At 36.6% G+C, this 17,561-nt stretch overlaps 1 protein-coding gene across 1 annotated transcript in view; it reads right to left on the bottom strand.

Moving 5' to 3' along the window:
* Window positions 1-15,908, bottom strand: part of LOC140758182 (adenylyltransferase and sulfurtransferase MOCS3-2) — a 48,069-nt gene extending 32,161 nt beyond the window's left edge. Inside the window, exons 1-8 of the mRNA XM_073094272.1 lie at window positions 15,367-15,908; window positions 11,473-11,565; window positions 11,215-11,270; window positions 7,844-7,908; window positions 7,626-7,700; window positions 7,447-7,525; window positions 445-483; window positions 257-365 (exon numbers count right to left, since the gene is read on the bottom strand). Coding sequence (XP_072950373.1) covers window positions 257-365; window positions 445-483; window positions 7,447-7,525; window positions 7,626-7,700; window positions 7,844-7,908; window positions 11,215-11,270; window positions 11,473-11,565; window positions 15,367-15,643 — 793 coding nt within the window. The 5' untranslated portion in view covers window positions 15,644-15,908. The remainder of the gene's footprint in view (window positions 1-256; window positions 366-444; window positions 484-7,446; window positions 7,526-7,625; window positions 7,701-7,843; window positions 7,909-11,214; window positions 11,271-11,472; window positions 11,566-15,366) is intronic.
* Window positions 15,909-17,561: the final 1,653 nt, after the last annotated feature.

Genomic DNA, 17,561 nt, shown 5'->3' with positions numbered 1-17,561 from the left:
CATCTCCTGCACATAGAAGTCAAAATCCCTTGAAGAAATACCAATCGAGGACACAACTACTCAGAGCTTAACAAGAACTCTTCATGCATTTAAACAAAGGGACCATTAAAATCAATTCCTGAATGTAGAATGAGTCATAGAAAAGAACCCCATTTTTGAACTGAGGAACAGAATAAGCAATCTTGTCAATTAATTCTCATCACCATGTAGTTGTTGTCATGGATAATTATATAATAGCTTACAATAAATTACTTACCTACCCCAAGAACACCAGCATCAGAACATCTCTGACAAGCTGCTGTTGGCGGTGGGATTGCAAAAAGGCATCGATAACATGGACTTCCATTGTGATGATAGACAGTCAACTGCAAAAAGATTAAGAAGAAACTTACCAGAGTAACCAAGTTAAAGTCTTTCATGACCATTATTTAACAGGAAATGCACCTGTCCTTCGAAGCCTAATGCTGCACCAGATATAAGAGGCTGCAAGAATAAAAATTATTCTGGTCAATCAGCTAACTGTTTTAACGTCAACTAAATCAATAGACAGAATATGAATGAATGTAAGATCTTATAAAGTAAAAATCACATTTGCATACCATCATAAGTATTAAATCGATGATATATTCAGATAAGAAATTGAGAAGACTGACCAGCTTAACTTGTAATACAAAAATCCAACATCTACAGGCATTTAATACAACCTTGTAGGAGAATGGAGTAGATAGGAAGTAGCAAACCTAGCTCGCCCCATATTTTATGCTACCCAGATAAGTACATCAAGCACATACTGCAGTCCACTTAGGCTGAGGCGCCTGCATATACATTTCTAGCTGATTATGGCCAAGTAGCGGCCAATTATCTAGCAGTAATGCATGTTTCCAAGTGACATAATCCAACCTGCTTATAAAAAGGAACAAGATAAAAAGGGGCTCTTCTTTTGCAAAAGCATCCTTAAATAGTTAAATCTTTACCATCATTTTCCTTCATTAAGTTGGCACATGAGCTCAGAGTAACTTTATGCAAATTTGTAGCTGTAAGAGAACTTTTATTAGGTCAATCAAATGAGCCTAAAATTAAGCTTAATGATCCCACAACCCTATTTCTGATGAATGCTCAGACCTCAACAAAAATCAAGACCATCAAGTAAGCACATGATGGCTTCCAAATCATTAGAAATGTCATTTAACCATAAAATTTGTAATCAGTGGTTTTCTGCTGCCAACTTCTAGAATGTCTAAATCTCTCTCTCAAATATTTTTGCGTGCTCTTTTAATTATATCATCTCTCCTTTCTCTTATTTCTTTCCTTGTCAGCCCAAATGCTTACTAAATTAAGAAGACATGGCATAACATTGCCTCAAACATGAGCAATAAATTTCCTACATCTACTAATTCCTCCATTAATTTGTCTTCCCATGTAATTGGAGTTTCTCTATGCTGGCATTGTTCTAATTAACAAGTAAACATACTTCTGCCCAAGTCATTTAAAGTTTTAGACCAGAAAGTATATTGTATATAGATAAAATTGATCCAGACATAAACTACGCTTGAGAGCAAACATATGCCTTACATGGGTATAAAATTGTACTACATACAAGATATCACCTATACTTCACTAGTTCCTTTGTCCACTGTCAACAATTCAACATAAACCTTCTTGACATTCTTATTCATACCAACATTCACTAGGGTTGGTAAATCTTGACCCTACCCAATAACCCAACACAATAACCCGTCTCTTAATCAGGTATAGGTTTAGTCTAATTGGGTTCGAGCCATAAACGGGTCAACCCACCTAACCTGGTTATTAATCAGGTTGTATTTAGGTTTATACCTCTGACCCGCTTGACCCATTTAAGTAAACGGGTCAAGTCAACCCGTCACACACACACACACACACAGATATATATATATATATATTCTAATTTCTAACCTAACCCTAATACCCTAAAGTCAAGTGAGAAAAAGTGTCATTACCCCTTTCCTTTACCCATGCCCGCAGCCCTATCATACTTTGCTGTCGCCCCTTCCCTACTCACTCCTCACACCGAGTAAGATTGACGGATTCTCCTTTCTCCTCACTCCTCACGCTGCCAATCTCCTCACTCCTCATGCCGCCCGAGCTCCTCAAGCAACCGGTTCTCTTCACGCCAATCACCCGTCGGATCTCCCCCTCACACCACCCGAGCTCCTCATGCTGCCGGATCTCCTCGCGCCGATCGCCTGTCGGATCTCCCCACTCAAGCCGTCAAGTCTCCTCACACCACCAGACACCCAAGCTCCTCACGCCGTCGTCACCTCACGTCGTTGGATCTTCTCAAGTATGATATTCTCAAGAACTACAAGTTTCACTTGATGATTAGTTTAATTGTTTGTTATGATCTATCTAAGTAGTCTTTACAAGCATTACCTAAAGGTATATTGGAAAGAGTTGTTTGGCTTTAACTAATTTACTGCTCTTCCAACTGTTATTATCTGACATCCATGTCTAGCTGAATGTAGGTCGAAATGTTGCATATGTTATGCATTATTGGTCCATTATTTTGAATTTTTGGATTGTTTTTGAATAGCATGCCAAGTCTTTATCTCAGTATGATAGGCTTATTTAGAGACATTCATTATTCCTGCTAACTGCTAAGCTTTTCAATCTAGAAGAATGCCATTAAGATGAGGATATATGTGTCCACATATAGTAGGTAAATATTTTGCATCAACTATAGTACATCTGCCAAATGCTTTCACAATCTCATGTGTTCATTAAAGTTCCACTCAGAAAAGATCCATCTTGGTAGAAAATGATCTCACTTTATTAACTGAGTGGCCTTCCATTTTCCAGGCTGCAAAATGGAGTGTTCTGACCATTCCTCATTTTACTGAATACATATCCCATCTCATTATGAGTAGCCCCTTTGCTGTGCTAGATAATGCCAAGTAGATAATGATATGTCAGCATATGATTTGCAAAAATATGATTTTTTTTAATTACTTATCTCTAGAGTCAATATAATTACTGATTATTGTTTAATTACTTATTTTACTGTATTATTTTTAATTTCTTGTTAGATCTGTTTAGTCAAGTCCATCTCACTTGATTTTAGTTTAATTTAATTTAGTTTCATGGCTTTGATTTCATGTCATGATATTATTTCTCTTGCTCTCATTTTAGTTATGGGTGATGATAGTTAAAGATGGAGAAAATATTTCTGAGAAGGTTCCTTCTCCTATAGTAGGTAGAGAGAATTCTAGTAGTAAAAGAAAAAGGAAACAAGCAACTAGTGTTTGAAAAGTGTTTATGGAGCTACCAAAAAGAGAAGATGGATTAAAGAGAGCAAAATGTAAATTATGTAGTGTTATATATATATCAGATAGTAAGTATAGGACTGGAAATATGAAATACCATATACCTATATGTCCAAAGTTAAAAACTAAAGATATAGGCCAATTATTCCTTACCAAATCAAAGGATCAATGTCTTTATATGTTTCTAAGTTTGATCAAGAGAAATACCATGAATTGATGACAATGACAATTGTTAAGCATGAATTGCCTTTTCAATTTGTTGATTATGAAGGAGTTAGAATATTGCATAGTTACTTATGTGATAAGGTCAAATATATTAGTAGAAATACAGCTAAGACAAATGTTTTGAAAATGTACAAAATAGAGAAGGATTGTCAAAACCCAAAATAGGAATCATGACCGGCTATGCATCTCAATATGCTTGAGATGCACAAAGCCTTATTAATACTCTCTACATGTACGATGACAAAATAAATAAATAAAATGAGAATGTGCTTTATTAAATTTTATAACTAATTGCAATAAAAATAAAACAATGTTAATGTTTTTGAGTCTCTAAACTAAATAAATAAAACTTCTAATCTAAAACATAAAATCTAAAAGAGCGGAAAGGTAAATAGGTGAATCCTAAGTGGAGGTGGAGTCCGGGTGCATCTCGCTCAGTCGCCCCACTAACTATTACCTGAAATAAATAAACAAATACAAAAACAATAGAACCCATGAGCCAATAACTATAGCTCAGTGAGTGGAATCCACTCGAAAACCAAATAAAATTTAAATCATATTAATGCTGAATAAATTAAACTAAAAGCAACAATATCCATAACAATATACAATAGGCATGCTCTCTAAATAATAACAATGATAACAATAGAGAGATGTCATAATTTGTAACCTTACACGTTTTCAACATATTAACATCGTTTGATATTTATACTGTCATATGTCTCAATGGGTCTAAACCCTATGGATCCACATCAATTAGAAGTCACCTCGAGATGGCGCTCAGGACTTTTCTTCATAGCTAATCTGGTTAGGGTCATCACAGGGTATCACCTTATGATCAACACACTCCGTCTTTTCCTCTAACCGTTGAGAGAAGTTAGAGTCACCTAGGAAATTTTCTCATTCATCCTAGGACTGTTCCCTAACTCCGCCAGAGTCACCTAAGAAAGTCACCGCAATGATCTAATTTAGGACTTTCCCCTGGACTTCCAGATAGACTTAAGTCACAACGGAAAATCGCAAACGATTTATACCGGGACCGTTCTCTAAGTCGTATCAATACTAGTCTCATTTTTCTTTCCATAAATTTCAATATTTGCACGAAGTATGGTGATGCACTGAATATAATAATTAAATGCACACAGAAAATAAAACAATTAAATTTTCGCACGTACGGATGAAATAAATAGATTTGTACACAGAAATTGCAACAATTTAATTTTTACACATAAGGGTGAAATAAATAAATTACACAGATAATTTGCATGGTCTGACAAAAATACGAAATACAATAAAATAAACATGTGAGTGAACCCACTCACTTGAGTCTAGGCAAGACAACCGACGACGCTCCGGCAGGCCGATTCCACGGCGTGACTCCGTCGGTAAAAAAGGAAGAAAGCGAAAGAAAGGAGCAAGAAGAGAGAGGAAAGGGCTGAGATGGTTAAGTAGAGAGAGAGAGAAGAGATTAGGGTTTTAATTTATAGATTAAAAGAGAAATCTAGACCTAATCCGATCCGGATTAGGTGTGATTTCTCTCTGCGCCTCGTTGCGTGCTGGAGAGGGAGAGGGGAGGGGTTGCACGTGCAGAGCACGTGCACCCTCCTCTCTCAACCCCAAAATTTTTTTTTTTTCGATTCTAACAATTATTCCCAACAAAAAGAAATTTCGTCCTCGAAATTAAAATTAGCGTAATGAAAGAATAAAGTAATACCGTAATAGACGCTATGAAGATTGAGAAAATAGCTCTGGATGTTTTTCCCTCATTTCATCTTCACGCTCCCAAGTTGCTTCTTCTAGCTTATGATTTTATCATAAAATCTTCACGAAGGAGATTATCCTATTGCCCTAAAGCAAGGGGACTAACAATCGTCGAAAAGAATAGAAAGTGAGGATGGCGAGGTAAGCGAGGATACATAGTCCAAGGATGGCCGTGCGGGTCGGCACGCCCCGTGCCGACCGGCACTTGCCGTGCCAGTAGAGGCACGACACTTGGCATGGGATGTGCCAGTGGCACACCCCCGTGCCAACCGGCATGCGTGCCGTGCCGATCCATGCCGGTCTAACACGGCCACGTGCCGTCCGACACAGCCTCGTGTCGGTCATGTGCCAATATAGACTTTTTTTTTAATTTTTCTATTTCCATCAATGTTTATCAAATCAACTTTACTTATTTTCTTAACAAACATAATATGGCATATAGAACCCATTTTTTTTAACTTTTTCTTATTTCCATTAATTAACTTTTGTCATTTATCATTTTTGAAAAGACAACTTATTTATCATTTTTTAAAATTGGAATGATAATTCATTTGCTAGACCTAGACAACCACAAAGCTGAATTTATCAAAGACAGAAGAAAGGAAAGAGACTATCTCAAGCTCAATATGATTATAATCAAATAAGGGAAAGACTTGAGTCTATAGGTAACAAGACATCAGGAGAGGTTCACCCACAGAATGATATGAGTTCATCATCATTACCATAATATCAATCACATCCACTAGAGCCACAACACCCTTATTATACTCCATATCCACAATCTGCATATGCTTATGGTGTGTTTGTGCCTGTGCCGGTCATTCCCGTGTATATTCAATATCCATACCATATCATCGAAGAATTACAAAATTCTTATTTCTATTAAGACTATATGAGAAGTTATAACGAGCAATATTATCAGTGGATAAGTTTTGAAGAATATCTTTAATAAAATAGGTTATTTACAAAAATAATCTAAAGATAAAACATTGTAATGTAGATTTGAAATTTTAATAAATATATTTAGACAAAAAAAATCAAAGATTGACATACCAAAGACCCAAAAACATCTCTAAATATCCTAAAAAATTTATTAAAAATATTATAGTTGGTGTGCCACTAGCACGGCCATCACTGATACATACAGCATAGAGCAAACATAGGTTGGTGAGAAGGTAGTAGGAGTGATGGAGGAGATGGATGATGAAGAGAAATACTAGAGTAAGAGTTATAGGGTTCCTTTTCCTCTATCAAAGAATTGTGGGTCGCAAACCAGCATTCAACTTGCAATGCCATAAGCAAGGGAGAGCAATAGTTTAGGTATTATGGCAAATCAATCTAGGGTTCCAGACAATGGTTGGCTTTTACATAGGCGAATCAACTCATATATTGCCACAAAACCAGCATAACCGATTATAGACAACTCACGTATCAAACTTAATCTACTTCCAATGAACCGATCCTTGAGTAAAAGGCACAATTTATTGCATATTTAAATTGTTTTTAATTATGAAATACCCAATAGTAAAAGCAGTTTTTCAATTTACCTTCTGGCCATCTTATTAGGGAAGGTTGATGAAGGGGAAAAGATTGCATCTTTGGAACAAATATGAATGTTTTTCCAATCTAGAAAGTGGATAACCAAACAAAATCTATTAACATGAATGAACTCTTAACTCAGAATTAATCACATGAACTCCCAACTTAAGGCCTATCACAGAGCATGTATTAATTAGTTTTATTCATCAATTACTCTAAAAACTTAAACTTATAGAGAATTGTGGTTTAATCTTCTATATGCTAACACTCCCCCTCGTGTCTTAGCTTGAAACATTTCAATAGACTCAAGACATGGATTTTGAATAAAATGGGTGGAGTTTTCAACATATAATATATTAAAAACATATAGGCTTAGCAAGTTTCGAGCTCAGGACTTCTTGCTCTGATACCATATTAACTCATCAATAACTCTAAGTGTTTAGCTAACAGATAAAAGTCATTTCAATTCTTTATATTCTAATAATAAGGAAAAAGCAGATTCAGTTAATGTATTTATTTAAATCCAAAAGAGACAGCATATATTAAAGTCACATATTACAATAATGTAGTTCCACCTCTTGTAGGTTCATACCAAAGATTAAAGGCCAAATTATTTCACCTTGTCAAGCAAGACGCAGCAATCATTGATCATGTACCGGCTAGGGAGATTGTCGGTTGCATCAACAACTATGTCATATCTTTTATCATTTCAGTAGTATTGGAAAACTGTATCTATGGAAAGAGCACGAGCATTTCAAACATGTCACTGGTTAGAAACACATGTTTCTCCAAGGATACCTTCTAACAATGTCCAAAGCATTCATTGCCTGCAAAGCTTCTTGGTGCTCCACCACATTAATAGAGGAATTAATCCTGAGGTTAATAAATATGTTAGCGAGAATCCACAGCAAGTATTATTAATCAATCAAAGTATTTTTCTAAATGACAGATAAGAGTACCACAGGCCACTTATATTCATAAGAAGCTCTACATTGTGTTAAAACAGAATTACTTACGCACGACAAGAAGCAGCTGCAGACTTCACTTTTGACTGCCCAACATATGCCTCTGTGTGGATGATCTAAATCAGAAGAAAAAGTAGAATTGAGTTGTTATTACTTTATTAAAGTATGTCAAGAATGTCTGCTGGACCAGGAGGAGATTACTGCTGGATGTTTCCAAGAAGGATTAATTCCCAATTTAATTATATTAATGGAAAGGATGATCAGTGGAAAATATCGATCTTCTAAAGTTACTAAGAGATAAAGCAAAAATAGGATATTGACCTATAAATCCAAATGTGAAACAGGGACATTCAAAAATCAAAATCAAATTGCAATTAAACTTGTCTAATGTTAAATCATTTAATGACAAAGAGATTAACCAACAAAGAATAGACTGATTTGAATTTGATAGATATATACTAAGATGTGGGTTGACCATGCAAAGATCCAACCTTCTCCAAAGTGCAAACATTGCCTAATTAATTAGCTCCTCATCATTTGAAATTGCCTTCATTTTGAATGTCATAAGAAACTTCAATAATAATTACTAAGTTACTAATTGGCAATCAACAACCAGCGCTTTAGGTTTAATAAACAATTGCAATCTTAAATTACTGGAAAAATGTCACCATTACAATATTTTTCTTCAAATAATTCTTACTCTGTGACAGCCAAGACAAATTGACAGCAACAAGAAATGCAACTGTTCTAAAATCACAGTCGCACAGTTCAAAACGGATAAAAGTTTTTTATGTTGAATATATATTCAAAAGGGATAAAAGCAATATAGATAAAACATTCTCAAAGCTAGATATTACATTTTGATAATCAGTGGACCCTGCACTACAGGGCATTGACTGTCCAGGAATGGCGACTATCTGAGTGATTTGTGCAATAAATCAGGCACCAGCTGAATATCTTTCAGCATGTTAAAGTTAATACATTGCCTATAATATTGTTTGAACCATGGTTCTAAGTTCAGCCACCCTGAAAAATGATAAATATCAGCCTTATCAATTGTATCACCCGTTGAATCATCCATTTCGCCACGAAATAATTTTTTTTAATTTTGTAAAATCCTAAAACCTCTCATAAAATGCAGAAAAATCCTAAAAATTTAAAGTGATAGAAATATGCAAATTACTGAAGAACTATGAATTATGAAAGTGATATAGGACTGCTGAATTCCTCCTATTCTCTCCTTGCTGCTGCTGCAGAAAAGATAGAGGCTGCTGCAGCAGCAAGGAGAGTGGGGGAGAAGGGCATGGAGGTCTGCAACAAGGAGAGAGGGAGAGAAGGGCGTGAAGTGCTGCAACAGCAGAAAGGGGAGAGAGAGAGAGAGAGAGAGAGAGAGGGAGGGAGAGAGAGAGGGAGGGAGAGAGAGAGAGAGAGAAGAACTAACCAAAAAAGATAAAGAGAGGAAATAGGCCTCAACTTGCCTAAAATTACTTGCTGGGGGTCGAGATCGCCAAACATCCCCTTGCCGAAGGTTGTTGTCGCTCAATCAAGAGAGAGCGGACATGTCCGGAGAGAGATCATAGGAGAGAAGAGAGCGTGGGAGAAAGGTTAAACCATACGGTACATCAATTAGGGTTTCAGATCCAATTTGAAAATACCAGATCAAACCTAATTGCTTGAAACCGAGTTTTGACTGAAACTGCAGTCCATACACACATGTTTAGCTGAAATGGTCAATCCCTGCTCAAAAACCAACCTAGTTACTGGTTTTGGCCAATCCCAACTGGCTGACACTCAGAACCATGGTTTGAACTAAGAGATTGATTTCTGACTTATGAAGCCATTATGGTACTGACCAATTTTAATGAGATAAAAATTGGTCAGCACAAAAAGAATGTACACAAAAGATCTTTTAGAAAAACAGGAAAATATCATAACCTAAAAAGCTGATTATATTATCTCACTCCTACAACAATCATGTTAAATCTTGATAGTCTACATGTTTATTAAGAACAATGTTTTGAAAGGCGGCTGCAAGTGACGGGAAGTCACCCCACCGCCTAGCGTCAAGGCGGAAGGTGGGCGACGAGGCAAGTGACAAGACAATTTAGCATTTTTATATTAAAAAATTAAAACGAATTAGATATGATAATATATATTATATGTAAATTTTATTGGACTAATTAATATTAATCAGATTAAATTATGCTTTTAAATTCACACTATTTGTGACTTAAATAGAGAAATTTGCAGTATGAGGCAAGCTCAGTAATTAGAGAAGAAGTGAGAACATTTTCTTCTAAAAATAGGTGTACTAGGACAAAGCTAGTGCTTAGGCCAGCTGCCATTAATCACTTTACATCAATCACTCTATAATATCACATTTCTCCTAAATCAGTTGCCATCTCTTTTGCCTAAACCAGCTATCATCCCAGCCTACAAAAACCAATTGCCATTCCCTTTTCCTACACCGATTCTCCTTTCCTTTCCCCTTCCCCCTTCCCACTCCCCTTCCAACCCACAAATAGATGTAGTATTTCATATCATTCTTCTTTGAGCAGTGTTGTTCGAATTTGTTGTTGTCGCCGCTACTGATACAGCTTATTGCCTTCACTCAAGAGAGGAGGGAGAGGAGTAAGAGAGCTCGATTGGGTTAGGGCAAAGTGCGATTTTTTTTTTACATATTAAGTCACTCACTAACTCACTATCCATTGGATAGTCCAACCCAATATCGTATTGCCCAACCTGCTATAACAACTAAGCAGGCTATGCGGGCCCCCAAATGATAAGGCGGCTTGCCAAAAGACAAATGGCAACCCGCCCGCCATTTGCAGGCCACCAAGGCAGCTGACTTGGCCACCATAAAAAACACTGATTAAGAATCAAGTGTTACATGATTATCATAAAGGATAAACCAAATTAACACTTGAATAATAGCTATAACCTAGGAGGAATTAACTAGTGTTGCCATCTTCATCTAACGCAACCCCAACCGTTGATTTCATGAAGTTGATCATCTTGAGACTATATATAAGCTACTTGAACTAATATTTGATGCAAAAGAATACATATTATCATTATTAGACTGAGAAAAGCACCATTACGAAAAGATAATATGATATAAATTATGTAACGGCAGCTAGCATATAAGAAAGAAGACAATAAGAGCACTATATCTATCTTAAATAAAATCATATCTCATTCCTCCAAAATAACAGTATTTACTTGGAATAGAGTCTAATGGCTCAAATGGAAACTAACATAAGGAATTGCATCATTCCTGCTTTATTGTGATTATTATCACGCTTGTGTTTTAATAGAAATGAACAATCAACATGGAAATAGTTATGTCTGGTTCATAAATAGAAAGAACAAGGAGGAATGAATGCATTCAGAGTGGTAAAGAAAGTACAGCATATCTATACCTGTCGATGTAGGTTATTGAGCTCAACAACATCGTTATCAACAATGCCTAAGCAACCTATAACAAGGAAGGCCAAAACCAATATTCACGCACACTTCATTGTTAAGTGAAATACAAAGTGTCAACCAATGCAAAATAACAATTTTCAAGACTTAGTTAATTCCAAGATATGGACAAATAGATATTGCAAACGGATCATTTTTTCTCAGACAGAAACTGACTTACAGAATCGATTTCTAATTGAGAGGAAAAACAATACCAACACCACAAGAAGCAAGATACATCGCTACAGGTGACCCAAGACCTCCAGCTCCAACCACCAAGATTGAGGACCGTGAGAGTTTTAGTTGCCCTACATGGTAAAGAATAATAAAAATTAGCTTTCTCCATGAAGCGAAATAGACTACACTGCTATGATGTACCTACTCATAATGCAAATAAAATTCTTGAAAACTGGGACTAGTATCTTGATGAACCAAGACGATACTGATGAGCATTCAGGAAATATAGATGTGCACACTTTTATCTGACACATCGAATGACAGAAATAATAAAGAGGAGGGCCCTTGGATAGAAAGTAAGTTCTTTTTATGTCTCAGAATAACTCAAGAGATAGACTACACGAGTGGCGTGCTTATTTGAGGTACTGATGGATTATGAGCTTCTTAAATACCCTTTAGCATAGCAACATCATTACATTGATAACCAGGAGGATGCAAAAAGAAATTTCTAACTATGATGAATTGCAAATTGGATGATTATTTAGGAGTCAGCAGTATACAAGATCTAAAGTTCTAAACTCTTTCAAGGAATGCTTCCATATAATTCTGTCGCAAGGTAGTTGGTGACTTGGTTCTAATGGTCCTAATCAGATTGAGAAACAATGCATAATTGCATATACATGTCACAGTAGATCATTAGGTCAACAGGATCCCAGTTGTTGGAAAAAGAAGCATAAATTTAGAAAAGCAGGATTATGAATTTTCAAAAGAGAAGTCAATACGTGAAAAAAGACTACTATAAAAGGGCAAGAATATGAATTTATATTTTTAATGTATATATACTCCTATATAACACCTGATTGGATAACCTACCTAACACATATACATGTATTTATACTTATTCTTAACGAGAGAGGCCTAGAGTTTGTCTCTCGTTTCATGGTGTTAGAGTCCATGGTGGGATTCCATCCTCATCCACTTTTAGAGCAGTATCTTCTTGAGCACGATAAGCTGCCCCATGGCCTTTAGATCAAGCTATCGAGGTCGACAACGATGAAGACAACGGAGATAGTTGAGGAGCTTGCTTCCTCCTACGTGATCTCCAGCAAAGCTCGCTCAGCTGACTATCAAATTAGTGGAGATCCTCAACAATCTCAATCCCACTACTCTAGTTCACCCGCTCTCGTCTTCTTGATCAAATCTTCTTCTCTGGCAAACTAGTCCTCCACCTCTCTTCTTTTCCACAGACACATATAGAGCACCAAGCATAATCATGATTCGTCACAAGAGCTACCATTATACCATAAGAATCCCAAGGAGGACGGAGAGCCCAAAGTCTTCATCTGCACTCTCTTCTCCTACTGGTACTAGAGTCTTCACCGATCTTAGCGTGAGAATCGTCCTCCTCATGTTATTCTTCTAATGTTCACACCTTCTGATAATTCTTCACGCAGATCATGAGCCTAGTTCTTGTCAGGAGATTGTAGCCATTCTGAGTAGTAGCATACTATGAATGAAGAGTTTCAAACTTTTACACAAACTCAAATATGGGATATTTTTTTTTTTCTCTACCAAGTGGCATTGAATATGTTAGCTATAAATAGGTTTATAAAATCAAGAAGCGACAGGTAGCACTAGTCATCTTGATGGTCGACCGCATAGTGCTTGTCAAATCAATCCATGTTTATTGCAATTGCTTAGACACTTGGGTCTTGGTTAACAGTATAAGCTATGAAGTACATGGAATAGAGCCTCATTTATATGCTATGTCACATAAGTACAGTAACAAGTTTATCGTACAGCTTTGTTCTTGTCACAAGATCTCCTTTTCTCTCTTATTATCCCTCCTCCCTAACTAAGCTAGCCTGCCAAAGGCAAGGAATGGTGCAGAGAGGGTTTTCTACTTTCCTATTCCACCCCAACCCAACAACCACCAATGCCACAATGTTTCGAGCCTCTGTTATTTTCATGGGTAATATCTTACTTCTGATTTTTCTAACCATTTATGGGCTTAATACATGTTTTTATTGTTCAAATCTGTTTGGGATTAGGGGGGTTCATCAGGGACCATATCTCTACCTCTTCTTTCTCTTGTATCAAGCTTTGATATTCTTTGTTGTATCTAATACTCAAATACTTCCAAACTTCTATGAATGGCAATATGCTTTTCTCTAACAGAAAAGACAACAAAGAAAAACATGGCACACGCTATGCCAACCTTCATAACAGTCAGCATCACCCTACTACAGCAGTCCTTTCATGTGTCAGAATGGCATGGCACAGGCCAACTTAACACAGAATATCCACTAAAGATTAAAGACAATGTAAATGAAAAAGAGAAGACAGTACCAGCAATAGTTATAAAGCACCTGCTTTGCAAAATGAATTCGTTACAGCAGCACAAAGAAGTTTAAAACAACTCTGTTCATCAACAGGGTTGCTCTTCTTTTAGCAAACTTTACAACCAACAAGTGATGAAAGAATATACACAGTTTGAAATTTTACCTGAAAGTTTTGGTATTGTTGACAACAAGTGATGAAAGAATATACAACTCTGTTCATCAAGAAGTGATCCAGATAGAATATTTAGCTTTGGTATTGTTGACAAAAATTAAAGAAGGCAGTGAAATATCATGGCTCTTGGGCTTGCCGTATTAGACCGAAAACCATCTCAATTGGAGCTCTTCTCAAAGTTGGAGACAGAATCTCACATGACCAATTTGTTTTAGCTTTCAATACATGGATCTTATCTTCATAAGTATAAACTGATGAGGGCTAACAAAAGAATACATTATTCTTTAGCTTCTTAAAAGATTGTACAAGCTACTCTCTCTATATATAAGGAAGTCTTGGAGATAAGTAGAAATGAAAAAATAAGTAGCGGAAAAAACTGAAAAGATAAAATTTTAAAAAAAACTCTTGTTTTTAGATTTTGTCCCTAATGCACAATCAAGTATATCTATGAATTACATAGATAATGTTGAGGCTTTCTCTTTCAAGAGTTAATTCCAAGTAGACAAACTATATTACAAATTACCTATATGGTCGGTAGTCCTGTCTAACTCCTAGATGTTTTCTATATAATAAAACAGAAAAGAAACATGACACCATAATCTTTATTCAGAGGAACAGAAACACTTCCATTGGCTGATTATTATCTTACTTACTAGGTTAAATTACATAGTATCAAGTAACAACTAACAGTATAGTAGACTAGCAATCTCAAAACATCACTTTGATTATTAAAATATAGAGAAATCAAAATGTTTGCCTTTTCGGTTTTCTTTTGATTTGCCCATCTTTAACAACTCCATAAATCCTTTTTCCACCAACCAGCTCATTTCCAGATATCATTTTATGTTGTTTTGCTATATCCAATTGAGAGGTAGATGAGCTTTTGACAAGGATAATATGATTGTCTTTCAAAAACACAATTTTGCAGCTTAAGAGTATTGTGCCACATCAAAATTATCCTCAAAATCTGCTAAGGTCCAACAGTAAACAAATTTCAGTAACCAACTAATCATGGCATCCCTACACAAGGCGTCAACCTTACAATTAATAAATCACAAGTGTCATTTCTTTGATCAAATCTCGTCCCTTTACAATGCTACAGTCCTCCATTTCAGCTTTTATAAAATGTTCATGCATGTCTATTTCATAGTTCAAACGCATGCTATGAATGTTCATTGTATTTCAATTAACCTGAATTAAATGGCCCCTGAACACGTACAACATCTTCATCCAACAAGGAAAAATTTGCATGCCAGTCCTAGTTTCTTCCTAAACAAATAATTGCACACCTCTATTGATCAGGGATGAGCCAACCATACTAGTCTCTCATTATTTTGTGTTTTATTTGGAATTCCATTCCAAATCAAACATATATCTATCGAGAAATTAGGAAAGAAACAAGTCAACAAGAGTCAGACCTTCGACCCCAAAATCTGGGAGCAGGAGATGGCGGCTGTATCTATAGACCATTTCCTGAGTCAAGCCATTGCTTAACGCCCCATTGACCAAAGAACCGAACGTAGTGGGACATGAAGAGCTCGTATTCTCCTCGGGTTCCGATATGGCAGCAGAGCTCTTGAGCTGGGCCTCGAGCAGATTGATGTGGTTCTCCAGCTTCTCTTTCTCAGCCTTCAGCATTTTGATTTCTTCGAGAGTGGAAACCGCTGAGGCTCCACTGACACTGCTTGGCTCCATTAGAACCAGTCGAGGGTTTGGAGAGGTGAGGAACAAGGTGGCGTACGAGGTCGGAGGGTTTTGCGCGTTGATTGCTCTACTCGTGCTTCGTCCAACAGTCGGATAAATCCCCGAGCCGCCAAAGAGAGGAGGAGGAAGCAACGGACCTAGGAGCCCTGAATAGATGGCGCCGCCGTCCTCGGCGTCGGTGCTCCCTTGCCTTAATTCGGATGGAATAGGTGCTAATCCTTTCTCATCGAGATCAAATTTTGACTAATCCTTTCTCATCGAGATCAAATTTTGACTATTTTAAGTCTGCCCTTGTGCACGTCTAGTTCACTTTAAAATTAGATAATTATGTAATTATACTTTCACCCCTCAAACTACTAATCATTTTCACTTTCAACTCCCTCACTTTTTTTACAAACCAACTCTAAGAAATAAGTAGTCCTATAACGAATTATGTCAAAATTATAACATCTGCATGTAGTAGTGAAAACATGTCTTACTAAATTCAACCCGACCCAAAAGTGTATTCAAACAGGATATGGGTGCAAATTTGCTACACCTCCTAAATTTGGATTTGAAAAAATAAATATTCTAATTCAGATATGGTTTTATATAGTTTAGCCAAATTTAGATTCAAAAATTGAATATCAGTTTACCCGTTCATATATTGTAACACCCCGCCTAGAGACATAGACAAGCCATGTAACCCGAGAAAATAATCTCAAAAGACATGAAGCCAAAAAAAGCAAAATTTATTATATCAGAAATAAAGTCAAAGATTTTAATTATATATAAAAAATAATCTAACTAAAATAATATCTAGATCATTTGTAAGGTTCAACAACTATTAATCTGACATGAAAAGAAATCTAAATAACTAGAACTAATTTATAAATTCCTAATGTGGATAATTTCATTCTTGAGCTTGGTCTCTAGAGTTCAACTTTGAATTATTCTGATCCGCTCTTGAAAAATAATTAGATATTTAATGAGCTCAACGCTTAGTAAGTAATCTCACTTTATCTATGAATATGTCTAACGACAGAAAAATCAACTAGTGATAAATATAATATAATGCACAAAGAATGATTAACTCATATGAAACATTTTCTCAAAATATATATAAGATTTTTTTTTCAAATGCATGAATTATGAATATTGCAATAACTTGCAAATATAAATAAATCACTCTAAAAACAAAATTTATATCTGTTGAAATTAATATCTTGGATACCCGACAAAACTGATAAAATGTCATATTGTCTCATTAATGGGTACTCTGACCTGTGGGCATATCGCACTACCTAGTCACCATCGGGATGGTGCCCGGGACTTTTCTAGATAATCGATCTGTCTAGAGTCATAGTAGGTATTATGTAGTGTCCTACTGGCTCTTTAACTACCCATTGAGTAAGATTAGAGTCACCAGGATGAAAATCCAGGAATCTTTTCCTTAATCCCGCCAGAGTTACTTGGTAGCACGCCGCAACGTACATTCCAAGAATCTTTTCTCTGGACTTATCTCTCGAAATGTGTTCCAATTATGTAACACCCCAATTTAAAAAAAAAAAAACCTGTGACTCGAGCGCGTGCATCACAGAGCCTGCCACCCCCCGCCTCGTCCTCTCTTCTCCTTCTTCCTTTTCCCTTGCCGCCACCTTCCCCACCTCTATTAATCTCTGTCTCCCCCTCCCCCACCGCACCATTTCTCCACCTCACTACCTCTCTCCCTCTCCTTCTCATGGGTTGCCGACGCCGGAGCCGACGAAGCGCCTGAGCCGACGAAGCGCCGGAGCCGACGAAGCCCTAGAGCTAACGAAGCCAAGCGTGGGGATCATGGTAAGCCTTAATCTCATCGTTAAATTTTGGTAGCTAGCTCCCATCCCTTTCACCATCGTCCTCGGTGACCGACGACCCCACGTCCGGCCGC

This window comes from Typha angustifolia, chromosome 1, assembly GCF_048772165.1.
Source record: "Typha angustifolia cultivar Huaian chromosome 1, ASM4877216v1, whole genome shotgun sequence".
Classification (NCBI taxonomy): domain Eukaryota; kingdom Viridiplantae; phylum Streptophyta; class Magnoliopsida; order Poales; family Typhaceae; genus Typha; species Typha angustifolia.
The sequence above is the reverse complement of the archived record's forward strand: the minus strand, read 5'-3'. Positions and strand labels throughout refer to the sequence as shown.